The following is a 21,541-nucleotide window of genomic DNA, read 5'->3' as shown; positions in this document are numbered from 1 at the left end:
TGTTTTGACTGACTCAAATTTTATACCAAGACAAACATGGATCAATTCATACAAATGCTATAAAATATCAAAAATTTATCCATTATCAAATGTCTGGAAAGCCTCTGCAGCTTTAAGTTATGTTCGGCAAAGGAAAATACCAATAATACATAAAATATGATATCCATAATGACTAGCTGATGAGGTCACACAGTTCAGAGTTTTTCCAGTGAAAAAAAAAACAACAGAATGGAAAAAAATTTTTATTGAATAAATGTATGAGACATCAATATATTAGTACATACTAATAACACTGATTTTAGAGAGAGTAGAAGAAAAGTATAATTTGTTATATTGTTAGAAATACATGTATTGATATATAATGACTGAACATGTTCATTGTAGAAGCATAGGATGAAATGTGTCAGAGTCATTTGCCGATGTAAATGTATTTTTTTACCTTGTACAAGACTCTTAAGATCACTCTAAAAGCCTAAAGCTGATACCTACTTAAACTTGATATGAATGAATGAAAAAAGAGCTGTAAAAAACATTGAAAATTTGAAAAGTTTGAAAACAACACCATTAGGCAAATATACAATTAGGCAGATAAATTTTACACAAAATTAATATATTCATAATTTGAGCTGCTAGGATAGAAATCGACCTTTATGATGCAAATGAATATCTATACATATGTTAACTTATTTCGGGTTGAAAAAATCTCTTTGCAAAGTCTTACTGTTTGAAAATTGAGCTGATATAAGAACTGTACAAAACAGACGGAAATTCATCTTTTATTTCGTATTTGAATGTTCCGAAATCAATCAAAGTCTTTTACATATAAATGTATGCATGCACTTGCATAAGGTCGATTTCTATCTGACACAGCTCATTTATATCCTTACATAAAACAAAGGCAATGACAATACCAGAGAATAACTAGAATGTTGACATTGTCATGACTATATAAATAATTAAGATACAGATACAGATAGTTTCTGATATTAGGTTAAATTAATATTTTGAAGATTCGGAAAAAATTGATATTAAAGGGAAACTCCGCGATTTTTTACTTATCATCTAAATATGTTCATCTTAACATAAAAAACACATTCACAAAGTTTTAAATTTATATTCTTTCTAATAACGGAGAAAATCAAGTATTTGTAACTTTTTTGGTTGACCTACGTCACTGGGTTGTGACGTTTTAACCCGAATTGTTGAATCATGGGAAAAAATAAAATCTGTTAAAGTCTTAATTGCTTATCAGAATTTTACGTAATTAAAAGCGCACAGATGACCGTTGGTCGTAGTTAATAACCACAATATAAGAATGAAAGAAAATGAATATGTGTGTACCGTTTTGTATTGATTGAATAAAACTTCCTATATGAAGTTATCTTTAAATATAAATATTTTCAAATTAATTTCATAAATTATTGAGATTTTTTCATAAAATATCTATTGAACATTTTTACTGATATTGAACTGAAAATATTTTAAGTTTTATTTACCGTTATAACTTTGATAACCATTTCAATGCAAAATATTTGTGAACAGAGTATGATATAATTTTGTAAAGTCATTGTTTATTTCTCGATTTGAGGAGAATTCGTTTGAGCTTTACCTTGCAGCAATTTAGCCTCAGGCGTACACAGGTGTGAATTCAAGCGTACACAGGTGTGAGTATTGTCATTTTGAATGGATTAACAGAAAGAGTATAGCGTTATTAATATACCCAGATGAAATACCCGATGACAATAGAGAAAGAATAATTAAATTGTATAAATTAATTGAAAACTAACATTCAACTTTTTAATTCCGGAAGTGTTACAATATTAAAATGGAACAATTTTCGGTTACGTTCTATGCAATTAGCATTAAGTTAAGATATGAAGTTAAAAGAATAGTACTTTTAATCTTAAAAATTAAATGTTACATTTCCCAATTAATAATCATTGCACATCTGTTTAATTTACTTTACCAGAATTCTTTAACTTGTATTTAAATCTGGCGATGTTTAAATGCTAACAATCGTAAAACTATCGCAATTTTAAAGTTTTTAATTGAAAAAATACAACAGTACAACATGCATGATTTTTTTTTAATTTTCTTATTAACATTTCATCTTACATAGTTAAATTCATTTGACAATCACTTAGACAAATTATTTGTGAAAAGAATACCAATTATCGTTTATTTCATTAATGAATATACATACATTATAAATCTAAGCTAATACATTAATTTGTTTGAGGGTTTTTTTTAGGATAGCCGTCATTAATCCAAATTAGTAATACAATTGTTGTAATTAAAGGCATATCTTAGTAATGTATTACTGATATTGACGATTTTAGAACAGTTCGTCCCAACCTCGTTGTTCTTGAAACAATCTTTACTAGTATACTTGTAAGTTTCCTGACGTATAAGCGCCATTGAGGATGAGCTCCAGAGATAGCAGACTAGTAGCGTATTTGTTTGTTGGGGCAGGAGAGGCCATGCAACCACTTGTACAGATAAACAAGCTTATGTTGTCAACACTATCAGAAAGAGTTCCCATCGTCGGATGGGGTATATGAAGGTTCCAAGAATGAACTATTGACATGTCTGACTCTGAACAGTTAGTAAACGGACTTAACAATGATCTAAAGACATCGACCTCTTGTTCTTGATATTTGAAACTGCATGCATATACACGTTTATGAGAGTCATTATTTATCTTGTGTCTGATGAAAACTAAATGCCTGCATGGTTATCATCTTGCCATACGTTTGAATTGGTTTGGTGGGTGTTCACTCAAAATCGTAATTCAAAAATTGTGTTTGTGAGATGTAGATTCACTTCAATACCGAATATCGTCTACATATTTCACAAGTGTATACCACGGAGAAGATCTGAAGGTATATTACTCCCATTTTGTTTGGATGTGGACCATCGATGTTTACAGCAATATTTAATGAATAAGATGATGATGGTAGAAAGAACTATGAGCGTCATGAGGAAAATATTACATGCATGTCGGACCATGAGTTGACAATCTGTATAAAAAGATTTCCAATACATCCATATTGAGTAGGAATTTTTACATGCTATACTCTCGTACTAGTATTACAGGGTTCTTGTGTCGTTTAACTCTGACACACATCTTTTACTTTAAGATGTATGAAAGGTTCTAAATGTATATATATATATCTTAAATGTAACAATAATCAAACGCCTATAGGCAATCACTAAAATGGTATGAAGTTTTTATACAGATTTGTTCTTATTTACACAATCATTAACAAACTAAATAAATTTAACAAAGTAACACCGTGACACTACGATATAACAAATGGGATACTAATTATGTTTAACCATGCTATGCAGAAACTTAACACATCAAGCAGGAACATATATATTAATATACTGTTCCCAGCATCAAGTTAGTGCACGTGAATACCAATTAGGAACACGATACATGTGATTTTTTATAACTAAAAATATCAAAGCGAGCAATAACTTTGTCAAGCAAACATTTTTATCATTATGCCTCTCTTTATCTCCGCTCCTTTACAATAACTATTTCGCTTTTCGTCGATCATTCTCTATATTGTTCTCTATTCGGTTATTTTTTTTTTCACTGCCACTCTTACTCCGCTCCTTTTCCCCCTGTCGTCCTAATCCTTATAAAGATAGGGACATTAGACATAGAAGGGGCTCTCTTATCTTCAATGAATTAATATTGATAGTGACTATAAGTGCTGCATTACTTTATATATCTGCATGTTTGCCAATCGACAAAAGTTTGTATTTGCGTGAAGAATTTTTTTTTCTTCAAAAATATGGTCCAGAATCATGACAAAACAATATTCATTTTACCAAAATGTTCAAAGGTCATGTTTATAATTTTTTTTAAACTTACTATCAGCAAAAATAGTGGATAATATTATTATCAGAACATCATTCATTAAAAGGTGGAATTATAATTTCAAACACACACAAGATAAACAACGTTAGACACAAATATATGGTTCAATAAATGTTACCTGTGCACACCGGGTACCTCAATAAAGAGGCCATGCATGAACCTGTATTATATAATTGTGTAATACGAATTTTTAGTTGACAGGATGTCACTGGAATACCCAGGGACGTGTATCTAATATACGTCCTTGGAATACCTAACTGAATGTGTCGCTCTGACACGACATCTATCAATAATTCTGACATACCTATTATCAATTCGGGAGGAAGCCAAAATATATATATATATAATAAGATAACGTAAATAAAATTAAAAAAAAAAAAAAAACCTATAAATTTTTCACCGAACATACCAGATAGAGTCACACATTTAACTGTAAAGCTAAGTGTCTTTATAAGTGACCGTTCCGAATTGATTCCGTATCAATTTGATATAATTTAAAGATTAGTTAAAAAAAACACTTTTAATAAAAAAAATTGAGATGTCCGATATTTCGATATTTACATATCTATAACCTTGGAATATTATACTATATCAACATATTATGTCCCAGCTAAAACCTCTTCCTAACATTGCTCATTGTCAATAGCCGTTAAATTTCATAATTAAAAAAATGTTATTTTATATCGTATATCTTTATTAATTGAAAAATTATCTTGTCTAAATACGGAACTATTCTTTATACAAATCAATGCACTTTATATAAAAGAGGCATACTAATGAATCTTCTGTAAATCAGTGATTGTTACAAGAGCACTGCATTTGTCTTTCTTATAATTGAAACTGTTCTTCCTCATCAAATATATATTTTTTTTATTCAACGAGATCTTATCATATAAGGATTTGATAACTATAGCTATCAGAACTGCTAGGTTATTTTGTTATTAAAAAAGGATAATAACCATCGAATCTCCCTCGTCACAATATTGTTCAAAATGGTCTTCACACACCAACTTGTGATTGCTATAGATGCAACTATTTACTGTTAGTTTAAGGTTGTACAACCATGTCTGATACAATTCTTTCTTTTTTGTGGGATTGGGAAAACTATGTAGACTTTTGTCATAACCTTGTCTGACAGAACAACCGTACGCTTGACAAGACATTTTGACACTGAATAATCGTCTACGGTAATCCCCAATTGATGATGGGAGTTTTTAACGCACGGTCGGTAAATCCCCGATTCTTTTTGTTCTTTGTGGTTTATAGATATCACGTGACTTTTTAGATCGAACATGCCGACAAGATGGCGATATGTCGAGAACTGATAGTGAATTTCAAAATTCGATTTTGATCTCTTTACATAGAGAATAAAAGTTTATTATTTATGAACATGTGGTTTTTTATGCTTAAAGAACAAAATATCAATTTTTCATTTTTTTGCGGAGTTTCCCTTTAAATAGAGTTGGATACATTTAATTTAAAATCTTGGTCTTTTGAACAATTAAGTCCTCAGTAATTTCATATATTCCTTAGCACAGTTCTGACTACTGTTGGGTTTTTATTCATAATGGACCCTATTCAGGTTGTTGAGATTCAAGTAAAATATAACTTGCATTTCATGATTGTCCTACTTGAATTTAATTATTTTAAAAGTCGATAGGAACCATATGTTACAGCTGTGTTTTCTGTTAATCAGTAGGATCTTCATATTGTCTGGTAATTTCAGTCTGTTACCCTAAATATTCCTAACCTATGTACTTTTAATACTTAATATTTCTAATTTATGTACTAACAATAATAAAGGTCAATATATGTCAATATCACAGGAGTAATCTTTGGGAAATAAAATGAAAAAAAAAAAAAATTGTATATAAAGTCGATAATATACTATCTTAAATACCAGTTGCTCAAAATGAAAGAAACTTGTACTTATCTGTAATGAATACATAAAGATTAATTGATTACAATATTGCTTAATATAAGTCAAACAAAAAATTAAATAGAGTTTAATTATCAAAATTGGTCAAGAGTTATCTCCCTTTGTTTGATGGCACATCTGTGGAATGATAAACAGACATTGATTTAGTAATGTCGTAAAGATAGTTTGTAATCATCAATACATGCATAAAGTTGTCTCTAGTTGATGATTTATTTGATATCAATTTCCTCCACAGCAAATATTATTCAATTTAAATATTGTGTAATTTGTTTTTTTTTTGGGTTAAAATATGATATTTGGACAATGATCAGGGGCCGATCCAACCATTTTTAAATGTCCCCATTCAAAAGCATTGATTGTCAAAAAAAGGGGGGTTCCAACCCCTGACACCCCCCCTTTTTCTGGATCTGCCACTGGTGATTTTTTAATATATGACATCAGTAAGTGTTTGGAAGTGCACAATTAAACTCTTCATTAATATTTAGATTTTAATTGATTGAAATTTTTTATTACATTATAAAAGCTATGAATTGAGGTTACATTCAAGGTAAAGATAATCACTGTCAGCCAATTTCTTCTGTTATCTAATGTAAAAAATGATGTAACTCTTTCATATATTTCAGGAAGATACTGGTATTTTTATAATAAAGCCCCCTGTACCATTTAGAATAGCTAAAGCCTTAGATCCTCTGATATACAGGAACACAGAACTTGATATTTGGGAAGAAGATAAAAGAGGTAGGTTGTTCAGGCATATTATTTACAATCAGATTTAAGGACTGTTCGAAAGGATAAAGATAAAAAAAAAATGCTGTTCTGTAGAAAGATAACTACAGGTTGACAAATCTTGTGACAAAGACAAAAATTGATGTATTGATTAATGATTTTAAATTAGTTTAATGCAATAGAATTTAAAATTAATTAGAAATAATTGAAAATTTTACGGGATTTCCTTGCAAGGTATCCCAATATGAATTTTCAAGTGATCTTTAGATATATGAACAGCTGTTTATTTATTGTGGTCATCGTTTACTTGACATCATAATCTTTTCAAGGTCGGCTTAGATTAAGATGTGGATAATATCTTATTACAGTGTACACTGTATATATACTGAAACAGAGAAACTCTTTTATTAACTTTTAAGAAATGGGATAAATGTATTTCTATAATTCTGTGTGAAATGATTCTGATAAATATGATAAATTTTTGTATACCACATGTTATTAGTATTTGTTGTGTGTGATTTGTTGCTATATTTATTCCCAACATTGCATTCATTGTTTTCCTTTAAATCATTATAGAAACAGATTCTACCACTTTACCCAATTAATTATGACATGTATCTACTCGAGATAGTTAAAAACTTAAAAATTTAATTATGAAGTAAATAGAATCTATATTCATACACTTTGGTGACGGCTTTTACAATTAGTACAAGTGCATTAGATTTAATCTTTTATTAATTAGAATTAAAAAAAAATATGAAAGTCACACATGTATTAAAATTGAGAATGGAAATGGGGAATCTGTCAAAGAGACAACAACCCCACCAAAGAGCAGAAAACAGCCCAAGGCCGACAATGGGTCTTCAACACAGCGAGAAAATCCTGCACCCAGAGGCGGGCTTCAGCTGGCCCCTAAACAAAAATGTATACTAGTTCAGAGAAAATGGACGTCACACTATGTATTACAATTTTCCAAAGCTAATGATCAAATTTCATCATTTCTGAATTATATTTACATTACATTTATTTGACTATTTGATACATTAAATTTAAAGTTTATTCCTCATATTTTGTCACATATATGCCCTAACCATGCTAACAGTGTAATTACTTCAAATTTACTTGATGTAAAACATAGTTAAACACCAGCAATTCCAAATCTTTGATGGTGATTCCAGCAGGAAAGAATTTTCAATGAAGGATTCTTTTTGAGAATATAAAGTAAAATTATATTTCTAAATTATAATTTTCATATGGACGGACACCAGAGATTAAGAATTATCAAGGTCATATGAATAAAAAAAAATGTCTTCCTGACTGGATTAAAGGTGTATGGGTACAAGCGTCTTCAGTTTAAAGTTTCGCCATGCCACCCTACTATGGATTAAAAAAAAATAAGTGTTTTGATCATTCATGATTGATAATTGAGTGTCTGATAACATTAATGAATTAAGGTTTATTGCTAGTGAAATGTTTACCCGTTAAGACCTTTAAATTTAAATGCTGATTTAGATTTTTAACTGCTATTAAAATTAAACGTAGGGGATGTCCCGAAATAGGTTTCCATTCTCTAACTTTAGTTTACCTCAACCAAATAATATGAAACTTACACACAATGCTTATTACCACAAAACACAGATCAAGTTCGAATTTAGGTGGCGTGAATTTTGCCAATCTCGAGTTGTGCCCCTTTATAATGTTAGATGGAAGCTGGGGCATCTCCATTTATTTGTACTATTTGTATTTTCTTTTTCTCTAAGACTTCCAACATAATTCAATCCTGATCAGTAAAGCAGGCAAGACATTTCTAAATGTGGACTCTGTTTGTATATTCTGTGGATTTATTTGACGGAGAACTGGGATAGCACCAGTTTCATGCAGTATTCAATGAGATAAAAATAGGAATCTTCCCTTTAATGTTTGATTTGGGTTATCCTTTGAAGCTTCTGTGATGAGCTCTGTATCTTATCATCTTTCATTTCAGAAGCAAGACACAAAGCCATCGTATACTGTCCTGGTGATAGGTGTATGGTAAGTACAATACAACTGGTTGGTTGTAAATAATCTTTGGTGACAAACATATATTTTGATAAGTCGAGAATAATTTGTTTTCTATGATAACATCTGTGATTAAGGCTATTTGTAATCTATTTAGACAATTTGGGCTATGGCCATTGCTCTGGGTTTAATTGTCAACTAAAATCTCTTCATGTTATAATCCTCTCAAAAACTACAGACAAACCTTCCTCTAACGGTCACTTTCAGACCATCCCAAACGGTTTCTCTATATAATTTAACACTTTTGAATGGTCACTTGTCTAACACGGTCAACTGTCACCTAATTTTGCATGACATCATCATTTCTACTTTTAACAACGGCTATTTTCATGCTTTAAACAACGAAAATACATCATGACGAAAAACGTGTGTGTTCATTATCTAGGTCAAAATGAAAATCGGAACTTGTTTGCAACTGAGATCGTGCAATAGGCGGTGAATTTGTGAAATTCTTTTGTTACACTCCTTTATGTTTCCGTTTAAAATCGTATCTTCGACTTGTTTCTCCATGAATATTTACTTTTTCAAATGTTTTATTCAAATTTGGAATGCAGGAATCCGCCACTTTTTATTTGTCTGCTCACAAGAACAAAAACTCTACCCATTGAAAACACTAAAACAATTTTCGAAGATCCAGGTCATGTGTGATATTGGAATCAGAATTTTTTCGAAACCTCATTTAAAAGGTCACCTCTCTTTAGTGGTCACTATTAATACTTCCCATCAGTGACTGCTTAATACAGAATTGACAAACTTTTATGATGATTCTTAGCCCATTTTGTTTAAATTTTATAACAAAGATTTGTCATAGCAAATTGCAAAGTTAATTTTTTAAAGTAATTTTATGAATGGATAGTTCATTGATGTTTTACTTGAGAATTATAGAGTGGATAAATACAGACAGATAAGAAAAGACTCAAATGCTCCAGATGTTACTGATTTACACGATACTTGTCATGTACTAGTTTAATCAAGTCATAATGGGAACTAGTACATGACAAGTTAGAGAGTACAATTAATCTAAAAATTACTTGAATGATCGAGGTCGAAACTAGGGCGGGCAGGGGTCTTACACCTCTCATTGTGATTAGGTTGCTATTAGGTCCTCGGGATTCTTACACCCCATTCTTGATTGGGATTACACTCTGCCCTCTGTATTCTTTCACCTCCAATGGTGTAATTGGGTTTACACTAGGCCAGAAAACTTGATTGCTTTATAATGGAAAAAGATTGTGGTGTGAAAATTTTAGATCAACCAAACAATAAATTGTGAAAATGTTTGAATATGCATCTTTTATTTAAATAAATCATGATTATGCATCAAGTTTATGAAAGTACACAAAAATGTAACTTCAAGCAGATTTTTATCTTTTGCAACTTGAGCCTATAAATTTATGTTCATTTTATGCATTTTACAGTTAAAGATTTCATAAAGAAGATATGTTTGTCACTGCTCATAAATGACTACACATTTAAATTAAAATTTGAATTTCAACAAAATGTGTATCAAATTTTTAATGCCTAATGTATTTAAATGAGAATTTACGAACTACAGTAATCAATAATGAACCAAAGTTTTGAGTATAGAAATTTATTTCCTTGGAGATCCTGTAGTGGTGAGAATTAGTTTAGACTTGATGCTCAAGTTTTGTGAAATGGTTATATCGGTTTATTGTAAAGATGTATGAACTTATTGGTTGATCAGACAGAAAATGTGTGCTACATTTAAATTAGCATTCTAATGGGTCATATCTACACTTTTAAATCCACCCAGTTTGTATTAACCTAGCTAATGATTTCTTCCATGGAGGCTGACCTTTGTCAAAGTGAGACATAATAAAGATTGGTGATGTTCAGTATTTTTACTAGTTGCAGAATTCAAAACAACATTACAGTTTAAATGAATAGTCTCAACTTAAATTTGGTGGTGTTGAAGTAAAATTTATCATGGTTAACAAAATCAGTGTAACAGACTGAGGCCATTCAATGAAGCTTATGATAAATATACATTGGAATTGACACAAATCAAACAATATCCTTTAAAAAAAGTGTTCAAATTATGTTAGTTTTCTTTTGATATTATTATACTAAATATGCCAATCAAACTTTGAAATATCGCTTTACAGCAGGGGTCAATTCAAGGGAGATTATTTCAACCTCTCGGTTGACAACGCCATGGCTAAAAGGACAAGATATTAAGGTGGCATGATACAAAATCTGACTGATCAGTTTGACATATTTCTGCAGAAGGAAGAATTTTACATTGCTTCCATAGGATTTTTTGCATGGTTGAGTCTGTTTCTCAGATACTGTAAGCAATTGGTCAACTATATTTAGTTAATGGTGTGATAGTAAGGTGGACATGTTTGTCTGGTAGGATTCATCTGACCTTGACCTCAGTTATATGGTTCATTTATGTCATGAAATAGAAGTTCCAAGTGGAAAAAATATTCTGTAATATTATTTCCACTGGAACAAATATTACAGTATTTGTTCCTTACGGAATAAAGGATATACAATTTATATTCCAATAGGAACAGATATCATGGCATTGTTTATAACAAAGTTTCCAGGGGAACTTCTGTTAGGCGGAACAAATATATGTTGACACATTTGTCAACATTGATGTTTGTGGTTAGTTCAGTTTCTCAATCATGATCAGTAACGCAGGCAAGACATTTCAGAATGTGCACTCTTGTTTTATAATATTGTACAGTAATATACATATATTATTTTACCTTTTTTGAAAACTATTTTTCAACCAAAAAATGGTGATTGAACATAAATATTTACTTAACCATTAATTTAAAACATAATACCCTCTAAAAAAGAGACATTTTGGGAGAAGACTTTATAAGTTTGATTAACTTGTGTCTCATCCCTTTTGCATATTCAAGCAAATAAGATATGTTTAAACTAGAGACATTTTGTAATTCCCTTAACTGAAAAAAGTTTTTGTGTAAATGTAAATTGTATAATAACCAGAAGAAATTTGTTTTGTTTTAAAATCACAAAAAAAAATTGCTATCGAAGTAAAAGTTATTGTATTAGACTTGAAACGTCGACAAAGTAGGGAGGTTTTCATAAAATTTACATTCAAGGCTATTAAAAAATCGAATTTTTAAATATTTATTGAATTCAGCAGACGTCCCAAGGTCAGGACAAATTTACATTAATGGATTAATTATTTACTAAAGTTTATGAAAGACATCATACTGCTTTATATAGTAGTGTGAGAAATCTTTCATCTATGAGTTGTGAATATTTAAATGCCCAAGTGAAATATAGGGAGTTTGCCAGGCTGTAGACATGGATGAGTGAATCTTTTTGCAGAAATGCTGTGATATTGTCTGGTTGAAGGGAGTTAATGTAAACGCCCAACAACATAATTGATATTTATTTTAAATCTTATATAAAAACACTCCAATGTGTGAGATATTTTTGTTTATTTATTTATATTTGCAAGTCACCACTAGAAAAAGTATAAGTTGTTTAAAATTTCATAATCTAAACATTTATACATATAGTGGAACTCTCTGCCCTTTTTAAATGACTCATCATAGACAGGAATTTTTGTTATAATGGATTTTAATTCTTAAAAGGTAAATAGAAATTTTAGTCTTGCATCTTAGTGTCATATCTAACATATATATGATAAGAATGACCATGAAGTGTTTTAGTAATACCATTTAATATTTAAAATGTGTTTTATGTTGTTTTGTTTTTTAAAAATTTTGATATTACAATCGTCCTATTTTCTGGTGTACATTATAAAAAGGAAGCAAAAGCAAAGATAAGGTACTTGCACTGCAAAATGTGAATATGAAATCACCAAAATAAGATGGATGGTGCTTCTGTACAGAATATGAATAAAAGCCTTTAAGAGTGCTATTGTATTAAAAAAATTAGCTGACAAGTTTTCATACATGTTTCAAATATCAGTGGGAGCCTCCCATATCTCCTGATGATATACAGTAGTATTAATAGTCTTTTAACAGCAACTAAAATTCCCACAACTGAGTTAAAAAATCTCCAAATGTCGCCCTGCTTCACCATTATTTCAATATAACTAGATGTTTGCCCTGTAAAAACCAACCAATTGTAAAAACTAGCCAATTGTTTCCTCTTATGTAAAGACTAATCCGGTAGTCGTGTACTAATACATTAAGTTTCATCAGAAGTAATCAAGCATATATATTCAGCAATTTTGAAAACAAAAATTATTTTGGATTTAAGGGCAAACAAACGCTTTTTCTGAAATTTAAGAAAGTTGGAATTTAAAAAGATCCTGAGTAATTGTTCAATGAAGAAGTGTCAATTTTCATTTACAAATAAAAGACAACAATTTAAAAAACCTTCACAAAATTTCTTTAATGTTTGCAAGTATTGTTGACTGAAGCATTTTTATATTTAATTGTTATTTACACGTCCATACATTTCTTCTACTTAGAAGTATATGGTCAGATGGTGATCATGAACGGATACTTCCTGAATTGAAACGATTAAGGTATATTGTTTAGTCTTGAGAGCCATAGCATGAAAATGATAACATTCATTATTTTATGTTTGTAGATAGTATCAGAAGAAGGAAAACAATTATATCATGGACACATACAAGAAGTGTTTGACAACAAAGCTGTGATCGCATTTATTGAAGAATTAGGAGAAAGGTATGCATCCCAAGTCCTCTGTCTCAAACTGGAAATCTTTTCTTGTGTATCTCAGGCAATATTAAGTATTAAGTATTAAGATAAATTGTCAAATTACTCTTTAAATAATAATATGTTTGAATATGTAAATTTAATATTTCATGAGGAACTCTGCATCGATATGGCAGTCAACTTTCAACATAATTATTTTAATAATATTTGAGTTATCTCCCATTTTGTCTTTAATATTATAACTTCAAACCCACTGTAGTGTTAGATAGTACAATTCAATATTAGAATCTTAGAAATGGTGCACTGTAACCATTATTTTGACGAATACATAATTAACTTGTTTTCTAAAATAAATTTATGATTTGAAATTATGATTGTTGATAGTTGATTGGTCTCTTAACATCCTTCATGCTTAGAAAACATCCAATGACCTTTTTCCTTTAATATAACCTGACATAAGCCTAAAATTGAAAACAGAAAAGAAAAATATATATAAAAACACACTTTTGTATTACTTGTTTACACAGGCAGGTATAATTGTGCTTTTAATAAATTGAAAGGAATGCATTTTATTTAGATAATTAATATGATAATTGACCTTTCAGGCTTTTTTCTTATTATTGTACTGGAAGTGTATTGACCTTTTAAGTTTAAGGAGATAATCCTGTGATGTCAAATGCATTTTTTTGGTGTTGTTTTGAAATTGTAATGGACAGTGCTAAGTAGATAATCTTATATATGTATTATGATGATTTCATTAATACCAGGACTTCCTTCTTAATTTCAGGAAAGAAGTAGATGTAGATAGACTACGTCCAGACAAATCAGCTAAAGCTAGTAAGTCACAATACTTTAGTGGTGAAAGTGTCGAGTAACACATTCAAATATTATTTAGGAATATTTCATTTTTTGTGATTTTATCATTGAGAGGTAAAATTATATGTAATTTATTATTTGTCATTGTAATTATGATATATAATTTTATTTAACTTTTGCTCCAAGAAAATTGCAGTTTGAAAAAGAAAATTCACATTACAATTAAAATTTTATTCTGCATTGTTTTGTTCTTAAATGATTATATTTCAACACTTTTATTGTTTATGAGAGCTTGTCAATTCGTAAAATATGATTTATTACCATTTGTATTTTAGGAGTTTGAAATTTTCTATTGTGATTACTTCCCTTGAAACTACAATACCCTTGTTAATTTTTATAGATAAAACAATACAATTTGTTCTATCATTTTTTTCAGGATCTATTATTAAGCACTGGCAAAAAAGGCGGGTAAGTGTACATTAGTTAAGTTTTCTTTTTTAACATTTAATTCCTGCTATGAATAATTACTTTAGGTTTTCTGGTATATATATTTGATATTTTGATTTTGTGACGTATATATTAATATATTTCCATAACTGGATATCAGAATATCCTCTACTTTTGCCCTAACCTTGTATGAAAGAGCAGAGCTGATTGATTGATATTTGGAGAAAGATTTTCGTACAAACTTAATTTTGCATTCATGTCTAAATCCCATGTTATCATGAGCAGAAGTGAACATATTTATACTGATGATTATTTTATTTTCGAGGGTACCAATTTTTGACGATGGACAAAAATTATATTTTTTGACATCTTTCTAAGCACATGATAAATTAAAAAAATTGGATGTCTTAATGGATTCCATTCATTTATTTTTTTCTCTCTCCTGTCCAGGTTTATAACATTTTGAATTAAATTGTAAAGTTTTAAAAGTTGACTGCCTCAAAATTTTATAATAAAGAATATTAATACACAGAAGAAAGTCCAAAACCGTGGATTCAGATAAATTTTTCCAGGTTTTTTTTTCCATATTTAATGTCGATGTGTGTATTGATGTAGCTTCTTCATTAAAGCCTCTATTATATGTTTTATTTCATTGCATGCAGAATTTGTTTTAATAGCCTTGGTGTTGTTGTTATGGGTTTTATGTTTTTTACAGATGAAAGCAATGACTGTTGAACAGAATCTTCCCCCTCGCATGACCCAGCCTGCAGCTCTCCCCCCTCCTCCTCTTTCTAATGTACAGAATGAAAGTAAGTAGGAATGTGGTGTAGCTATTTATAAAAAGGGGGTGTGGCTGTTATTGGAAAGTTGGACAGCAGTTAATAAAAAGGGGGCATGAGAGTTATTAGAAAGGGGTTTGGCTATTATTGGAAAGTTTGACAGCAGTTAATAAAAAGTGGGCATGGTGTTTTATAGAAAAGGGGTTGGGCATGTGAAAGTGGGAGACAATAAAAAGGGGCATGGCAGTTTATAGAAAGAAGGGTTTGTCATTTTTTGGAAAGGGGGGGATATAGCAGTTAATAAAAGAGGGCATGGTTGTTTATAGAAATGGGATGGGCTGTAATTGGAAGGTATGATGGCAGTTAAATAAAATAGGGTACTTTCTGTTAGTAGGACTAGTAGCATGTGGTTATTTGGAATGGTGCATTGGAATATGGTAGTAAATGGAGTTGTTAGAATTTTTGATTATAGAAAGTGAGAATTTACAGTATTATAACCAACAAACTTGTCTGACAGATGATTGTTGGATCGAAACGATAAATTAGTTAGATCATATTGACAATTTATTTGAGATTTAACCTTGGTGTCTAGAACAAAAATCTTACAGCAAAAGTAGGCTTAAGATTGTTTTTGCTTGAATTCCATTCAAATTCTTTTGGCAAATCTACAAGTATTTACAAGTTGATGGTAAGCTAGTATTGTAATTAAGTACTAGTTTTACAGTAAACTACCTTTCAGTACATAACTTGAAAGATTTTAGGGTTTAATTGGTTTTTTGAATGTGTCATCCATTTGTTGTTTATTATACCTTACACTCTATGGTAAATGTTTCCTATGTTATATCATTTCGGTTATGGGTAATTTTCTTAACAAACAGTTGCATGTTGTTTCCTTTACTATTTGAAGTTTCAGTGAAAATTAAAAAAAACAATTACGATATTATATAACATGATGGTTTTCAGAACAAGCAGTACCAGTATCTAACATGCCACCCCCTCCACCAGTTACGATGGCTGTCCCATTACAGCCACCACCAGTCTTCCATCAGCCTCCACTTGTGGCATACGGTGGCCCAATGATGGAACAACCACCACATCCACATATGAATGTACCTGTGGCATGTCTTGGTATGGATGGTCAGCCACCACCCATTCCACCTCATATGATGAATGGTGGTGCCATGGTTGCCTACAATGGTGAGAATGGCATGATGGGACAAGAAAGTATGACAAATCCTGTAGTTTATGTTCCATTCATGGAAACAATTATGCCTACAGAAGTTAATGTGGATTATCCTCCTTCTGAAGATTCCAGGGGATTGGATCTCCCTCTTAATGGTATGTATTTTATTAGATAGAGTGCTAATGGATGATTGTTTAACATGTTGGCACACATGGTCTATGTTGTGGCAAGAACAACCTAGGTAAAAAAACGGGACAATTTCAATTAGAATATGGTTCCTAAAATTGTATGATATTATCTATTTATTCGATTCAGAGCTGTAGGAGAAAGAAAAATTTATCCCTCGCAAAGTTTGTCTGTCTTTTGACCTTGTTTACGATAACATCTGCAAAAAGACAACCAACAAAATTATTTGATATTTCATATTAAACTTAAAACTTTAGGAAAGGTGAAAAAACTGTTTTGTGATGTGTAAGTGTGAAAATAATGTTGTTACTTGAGAAACTTCATCATTGTGATGATCATAATTTGTAAAGTACAAAGATATGCAAGCATTGGAATAATTTATTAAATTTAGTGGTAAGATGATTTTTTAATCTTTCATGAAAAAAAGTCCATATGACAGATTTCTCAAAAATTTTCATAGAGCGATAATCTAGATAGTTTTCAGTGAAAGAAAACATTTGTAAACTTTAATAGAAAATACTTATGCTGATTCCTGTCTTTCTGAAATATGTACATTTCATTTTGAATTTTAAAGTGGAAGGTGTGGCTAAGGGCTTTATACTGTTAATGACTGCTCGAATAGAAGAATTGGAACATAAAATCTTCTCTGTCAAATCTGACCTAGAACATGTGGAAACTTTCATTTACTCGTTTATAAAATACTGTTTTCTTTTTCAGATATCAACACACTAAGATTCTTTTTTAACCTTGGTGTCAGTGTAAGTATTAAATTGTCTCAGAATAATGAGAAATTCCATTAACAAACATATTGGAGTAACTGTACATAATATGCCAGTTTGAAAATGTATTGTGATGGGATAAACTTCATCATTCCTATAATCATATGTGATTGATTATCTAATAACAAAGATTCAATAATAATAGCAATGGTTTATGTAAATGTGCAAGTCGTGAGATATTTACACAATTCGCAATGGGTAAATATCCGTGAATCTTTTCTGATTGTGAACTTTTCCTTTTTGGAAATTTACTGGACAGATTATTTCTAGGGTATTGTTCCCAATGGAATGTGTGAAAGTGAAGAAATACACTAAAGCACAGCTGAATTAAAATATACATAACATCTTAAATGTGAGTTGGGGACAATTCAGGTGTACCTGACTTGGTACTAAATACAAAGCAAGTTTAGAATTTAAATTCTTGTGGATAGTTGCATTTGGCAATCATGCCACATCTTAAAATTTTTATACTAGGGCTGCTCTGAACGTTGAAAATTTTCACTAGTACAAGTATTTTGTAGTACACATACTGTGGATTCATTTATTTTCATGGGTACCAATTTTCGTGGATTGAGGAAAACTTGCACTTTTGTTGATAATTAATTTCATGGTTTTGCCAAAATCTGCATACCAGCCAATGGAAAATTTGTAATTTGTTGAACATTTAAATTCGTGGTTCACCTGCACCCACGAAATCCATGAAAATTAGTATCCAAAGAAAAATAATGAATCCACAGAAGTATACATGTTTTTCATACAGTTGAAAATGAGAACACAAAACAAAATGCAGAATATTTTTGCTTTCAAATGTTAAATCATTGACTTCCAAAATATCTCTATAGATAAAACTAGATATAGGAGCATATGTCAGTTTGAAACAACCAATCAACAAAAACCAACAATGGACTGGTGTCTATATCATGTATAGCTCTAAATAGAAAAGTAGTGTTTGTTATAGTTATTAATAGAAAAGTAAATTCTTCTTTTTATTGGATGATTTTATATTTTGATTATCTGATGGGCATACACCATATAGAAAATTATTTAGAACAATGGTGATGCATTGATTACAGAACATCAAATGCAATGTTTTTATATTCAAATGCAAGTATTATAATGATAGAATTTTTTTTTATTTCAGCATTACAGAACTGTTAGTCTTCTGAGTCACTCGATGGCTGCTAGTCACAATGGAATCACACAGGGTCAGTCTCCGATTGTTTTATGTCAGTCTGCCCCAGTAACAAAATATAAAACTAGTCCTAGTAATGGAGTTGAGTGTGCTCCCGTCTTTACAACTTTCATACAACCAACAACGCATAGTCCGGACAATGGTAATGAAAATGACGACAGAAGTAGTAACATATCGAATGATAGCGGGTGTGAGGCAAACAAGAATGATAGCGAACAAGATAATGTCAAAAATAACGAGGGTAGCATGAATGAGAGAAATGGTAATAGTTCAGATATGTCAATATCCGATTCTGTCAGCACTCCACCTCCAGAGATCGATACATCTTCAGACCATGGTTATAAGACTGTTAAACGTAGGAAATATTTTATGTATAAAAATCTCAAGCTTATAAAGCCGATAAAAGAAATTCCTACAAAATATCTTGATTTGTTAAAATATTTAAGTCTTGAAAAATCAAGGTGTGAGGGTGAACCAATCATTTTGGCACCTCAGAATGTACCTCAACCTGTTAATGTTGGGAATATTGCACATAATCAGATGCCACTGTCACAGTGTAATTCATGTCAAGTCAACTTGAACCCTTCGGCACAGAGTTTTGTTCCAGGGAAAGTTCCAAGTGGCATGGTAATTTCAAATTTACCAAATAGCTGTAGTAGTCGAGGCAACAATAATACAAGTAATAGTAAGAATAGCATGCCACCACCATCCTCTCCTTCTGTGCACACTGCATGTTCTAGTCATACTCGCCTGCCTAATATGCCTAAACCTTATGTATCGCCATTGCCACATAACATTAACTTTTCACATTTTCATACCATTCCCTTTCCAGCAGGTCAATGAAGATCACAAAGATTTAAGTTTCCAGGTTAGAAGCATCATTCACCTAGGTGCAGGGCCTCAGCCTCATTTTATGATGTTGGTGACGGAAGAAAAAAGAAAAAATGACATTATGTATTTTGGTGCTCAACAAAGGTTCATGCATTAATAAACATTCATCAGAAACAGAAATCCAAATTGCATATGAACTTATTCTAGTCAAATGAGTGTTTACTTCAAAGACAATTGTTGCCATGGTGATGGGTTTTAGTTCTTTGGTTGTGGATGTAAACTTTTGATATATATATGAATATCTGCACATATTTCTCCTATGAATACTAAATTACCATACAGCAGACTATAATTTAAAAGTCGACAAGTTCAATAATCAAACATCTGAAATGGGGTATAATTTTCATTCGATAGATAAACATGTTCCAGACAAATAGAATATACTAGCAAACTGTCTGCGGATGCATGATCTGCCTTTCTGTGAACAATTTTTGCACGTTTATGTTCAACCACTGCTGTATTTACAGGATCTTGTTAGGCACATGTCTATTAATGCCCTTCATTTTCTTTTATTAAGGCTCCCAGGTATCAAGGGAGGTGAGATCACTGGATAGTATTGTTTCTAACTTTAGAATCAATACTGATGCTGAATCTACCAAATAGACATAATTAAACTATTTCAAGTCATAAAAATTATGTTAACATGCTGTGTATTAATAATCCATTTTTCTTGTTACCGGTAATAAAGATATCACATTTTTCTCCTGTAAATACTAAATTACAATACAGCAGACTTTGTAATTTAAAGGTTGATGAGTTCAATAATCAAATATCTGAAATGGGGTACCATTCATTGGTAGAGGGATTTGTATGAATAGACAATATCAATTTTTGTTGCTATTATAGTTCCTTCATTTCTTATCAGCTTGTCTTCAAATTTATATAAACAGGTTTCCACTCATCAAAACCGTGGATGAGTACAATGATGTAAGAAAAATCTGAAATGGGGAGCCATTTTTCAGAGAGGGAATTTGTGTAAAAAAAATTCCCAAATTTATTATTGTTGCCAGGACAAAACCTTCTTTTGTTTAAAATTCTCTTCAAATTCATATGAGAACTCCAGTCATCAAAACCGCGGATGAGTTCGATTTTGTCAAGAAAAAACAGAAATAGGGTACTACTTAAGGGGAATGGGACTTGTATAAATATCCCAAACTATTATGGGTTGGATAGAATCACTCTGTCTGCTGTATGGTACACATACACATCATATATTTCATAATGTATAAAACTTTCTTTCACTGTTAGTGTCACTGGACTATGTTGCATATCGTTTACAAATGGCAGCAATATTATAACCTTTTTGTACTTTAAATACTAAATTTTATAATGATCAACATTTAACATGCACATTTAAATGAAAAAGAGAAATTTTAAAAGTGAAATAGCTACTCTTCAAAAACACCCTTTTTCATCAAAGAACAAGTTCTAGAGTAAATGGTCACGAAGTCTGTTTACTCGCATAACACTCTTGACAAGTCATCTTTGCTCATAAATATTCTCTTTAGATTTGTTAAGATATCAGTGAAATTTATTAGCAGAAGAAAGATTGAATAGATTGATTTGTTGCATTTTACATTATTTAGATAAATATGCAGTTGAGAAAATAACATTTTTTGTCAACTCCAAATGTTATATCCTAAAAAGTTAGTTGTCATGGTTACATTGCTGTCATTTTATATTTATTGCTTCTTATTAAACACCCTACCGTATACCATGCTTGCATTTTTATTTTAAACATTCTTTCATACTCACAGATTTTCATACCACAAACAGATCTGTTGTAAGATCACTAAGGAATACTTGAATCTGAATCCTTCATGATTTTAAAATTCAGGTACATTTTTGCCTGTCTGCTTGTATGAAGGTAAAACTGGAGAAAAAGCTATTTCTCAATTTTTTTTAAACACATTTATAATTCAGGTATATTTTTGCCTTTCAGCTTGTTTGCAGGTAAAACTAGAGGAACTGCAATTTCTCAAATTTTTTTTT

The 21,541-nt window shown here is 30.8% G+C and overlaps 1 protein-coding gene across 3 annotated transcripts in view; it reads left to right on the top strand.

Moving 5' to 3' along the window:
- The window catches only part of LOC127714477 (putative bifunctional UDP-N-acetylglucosamine transferase and deubiquitinase ALG13), a 73,358-nt gene extending 51,817 nt beyond the window's left edge, over positions 1-21,541 (top strand). Inside the window, exons 6-15 of one of the 3 annotated variants that reach the window (XM_052220536.1) lie at positions 6,455-6,569; positions 8,542-8,588; positions 13,188-13,285; positions 14,064-14,113; positions 14,529-14,560; positions 15,255-15,348; positions 16,282-16,656; positions 17,405-17,445; positions 18,608-18,671; positions 19,491-21,541. In XM_052220536.1, coding sequence (XP_052076496.1) covers positions 6,455-6,569; positions 8,542-8,588; positions 13,188-13,285; positions 14,064-14,113; positions 14,529-14,560; positions 15,255-15,348; positions 16,282-16,656; positions 17,405-17,445; positions 18,608-18,671; positions 19,491-19,501 — 927 coding nt within the window. In that variant the 3' untranslated portion in view covers positions 19,502-21,541. Of the gene's footprint in view, positions 1-6,454; positions 6,570-8,541; positions 8,589-13,187; positions 13,286-14,063; positions 14,114-14,528; positions 14,561-15,254; positions 15,349-16,281; positions 16,657-17,404; positions 17,446-18,607 lie in introns of all 3 variants that reach the window. The other 2 variants (XM_052220535.1, XM_052220534.1) reach the window with 2 other exon arrangements.

Source organism: Mytilus californianus, unplaced genomic scaffold (genome assembly GCF_021869535.1).
Source record: "Mytilus californianus isolate M0D057914Y unplaced genomic scaffold, xbMytCali1.0.p SCAF_9, whole genome shotgun sequence".
NCBI lineage: Eukaryota > Metazoa > Mollusca > Bivalvia > Mytilida > Mytilidae > Mytilus > Mytilus californianus.
Note: the sequence above shows the minus strand (reverse complement) of the source record. Positions and strands in the feature narration are given on the sequence as shown.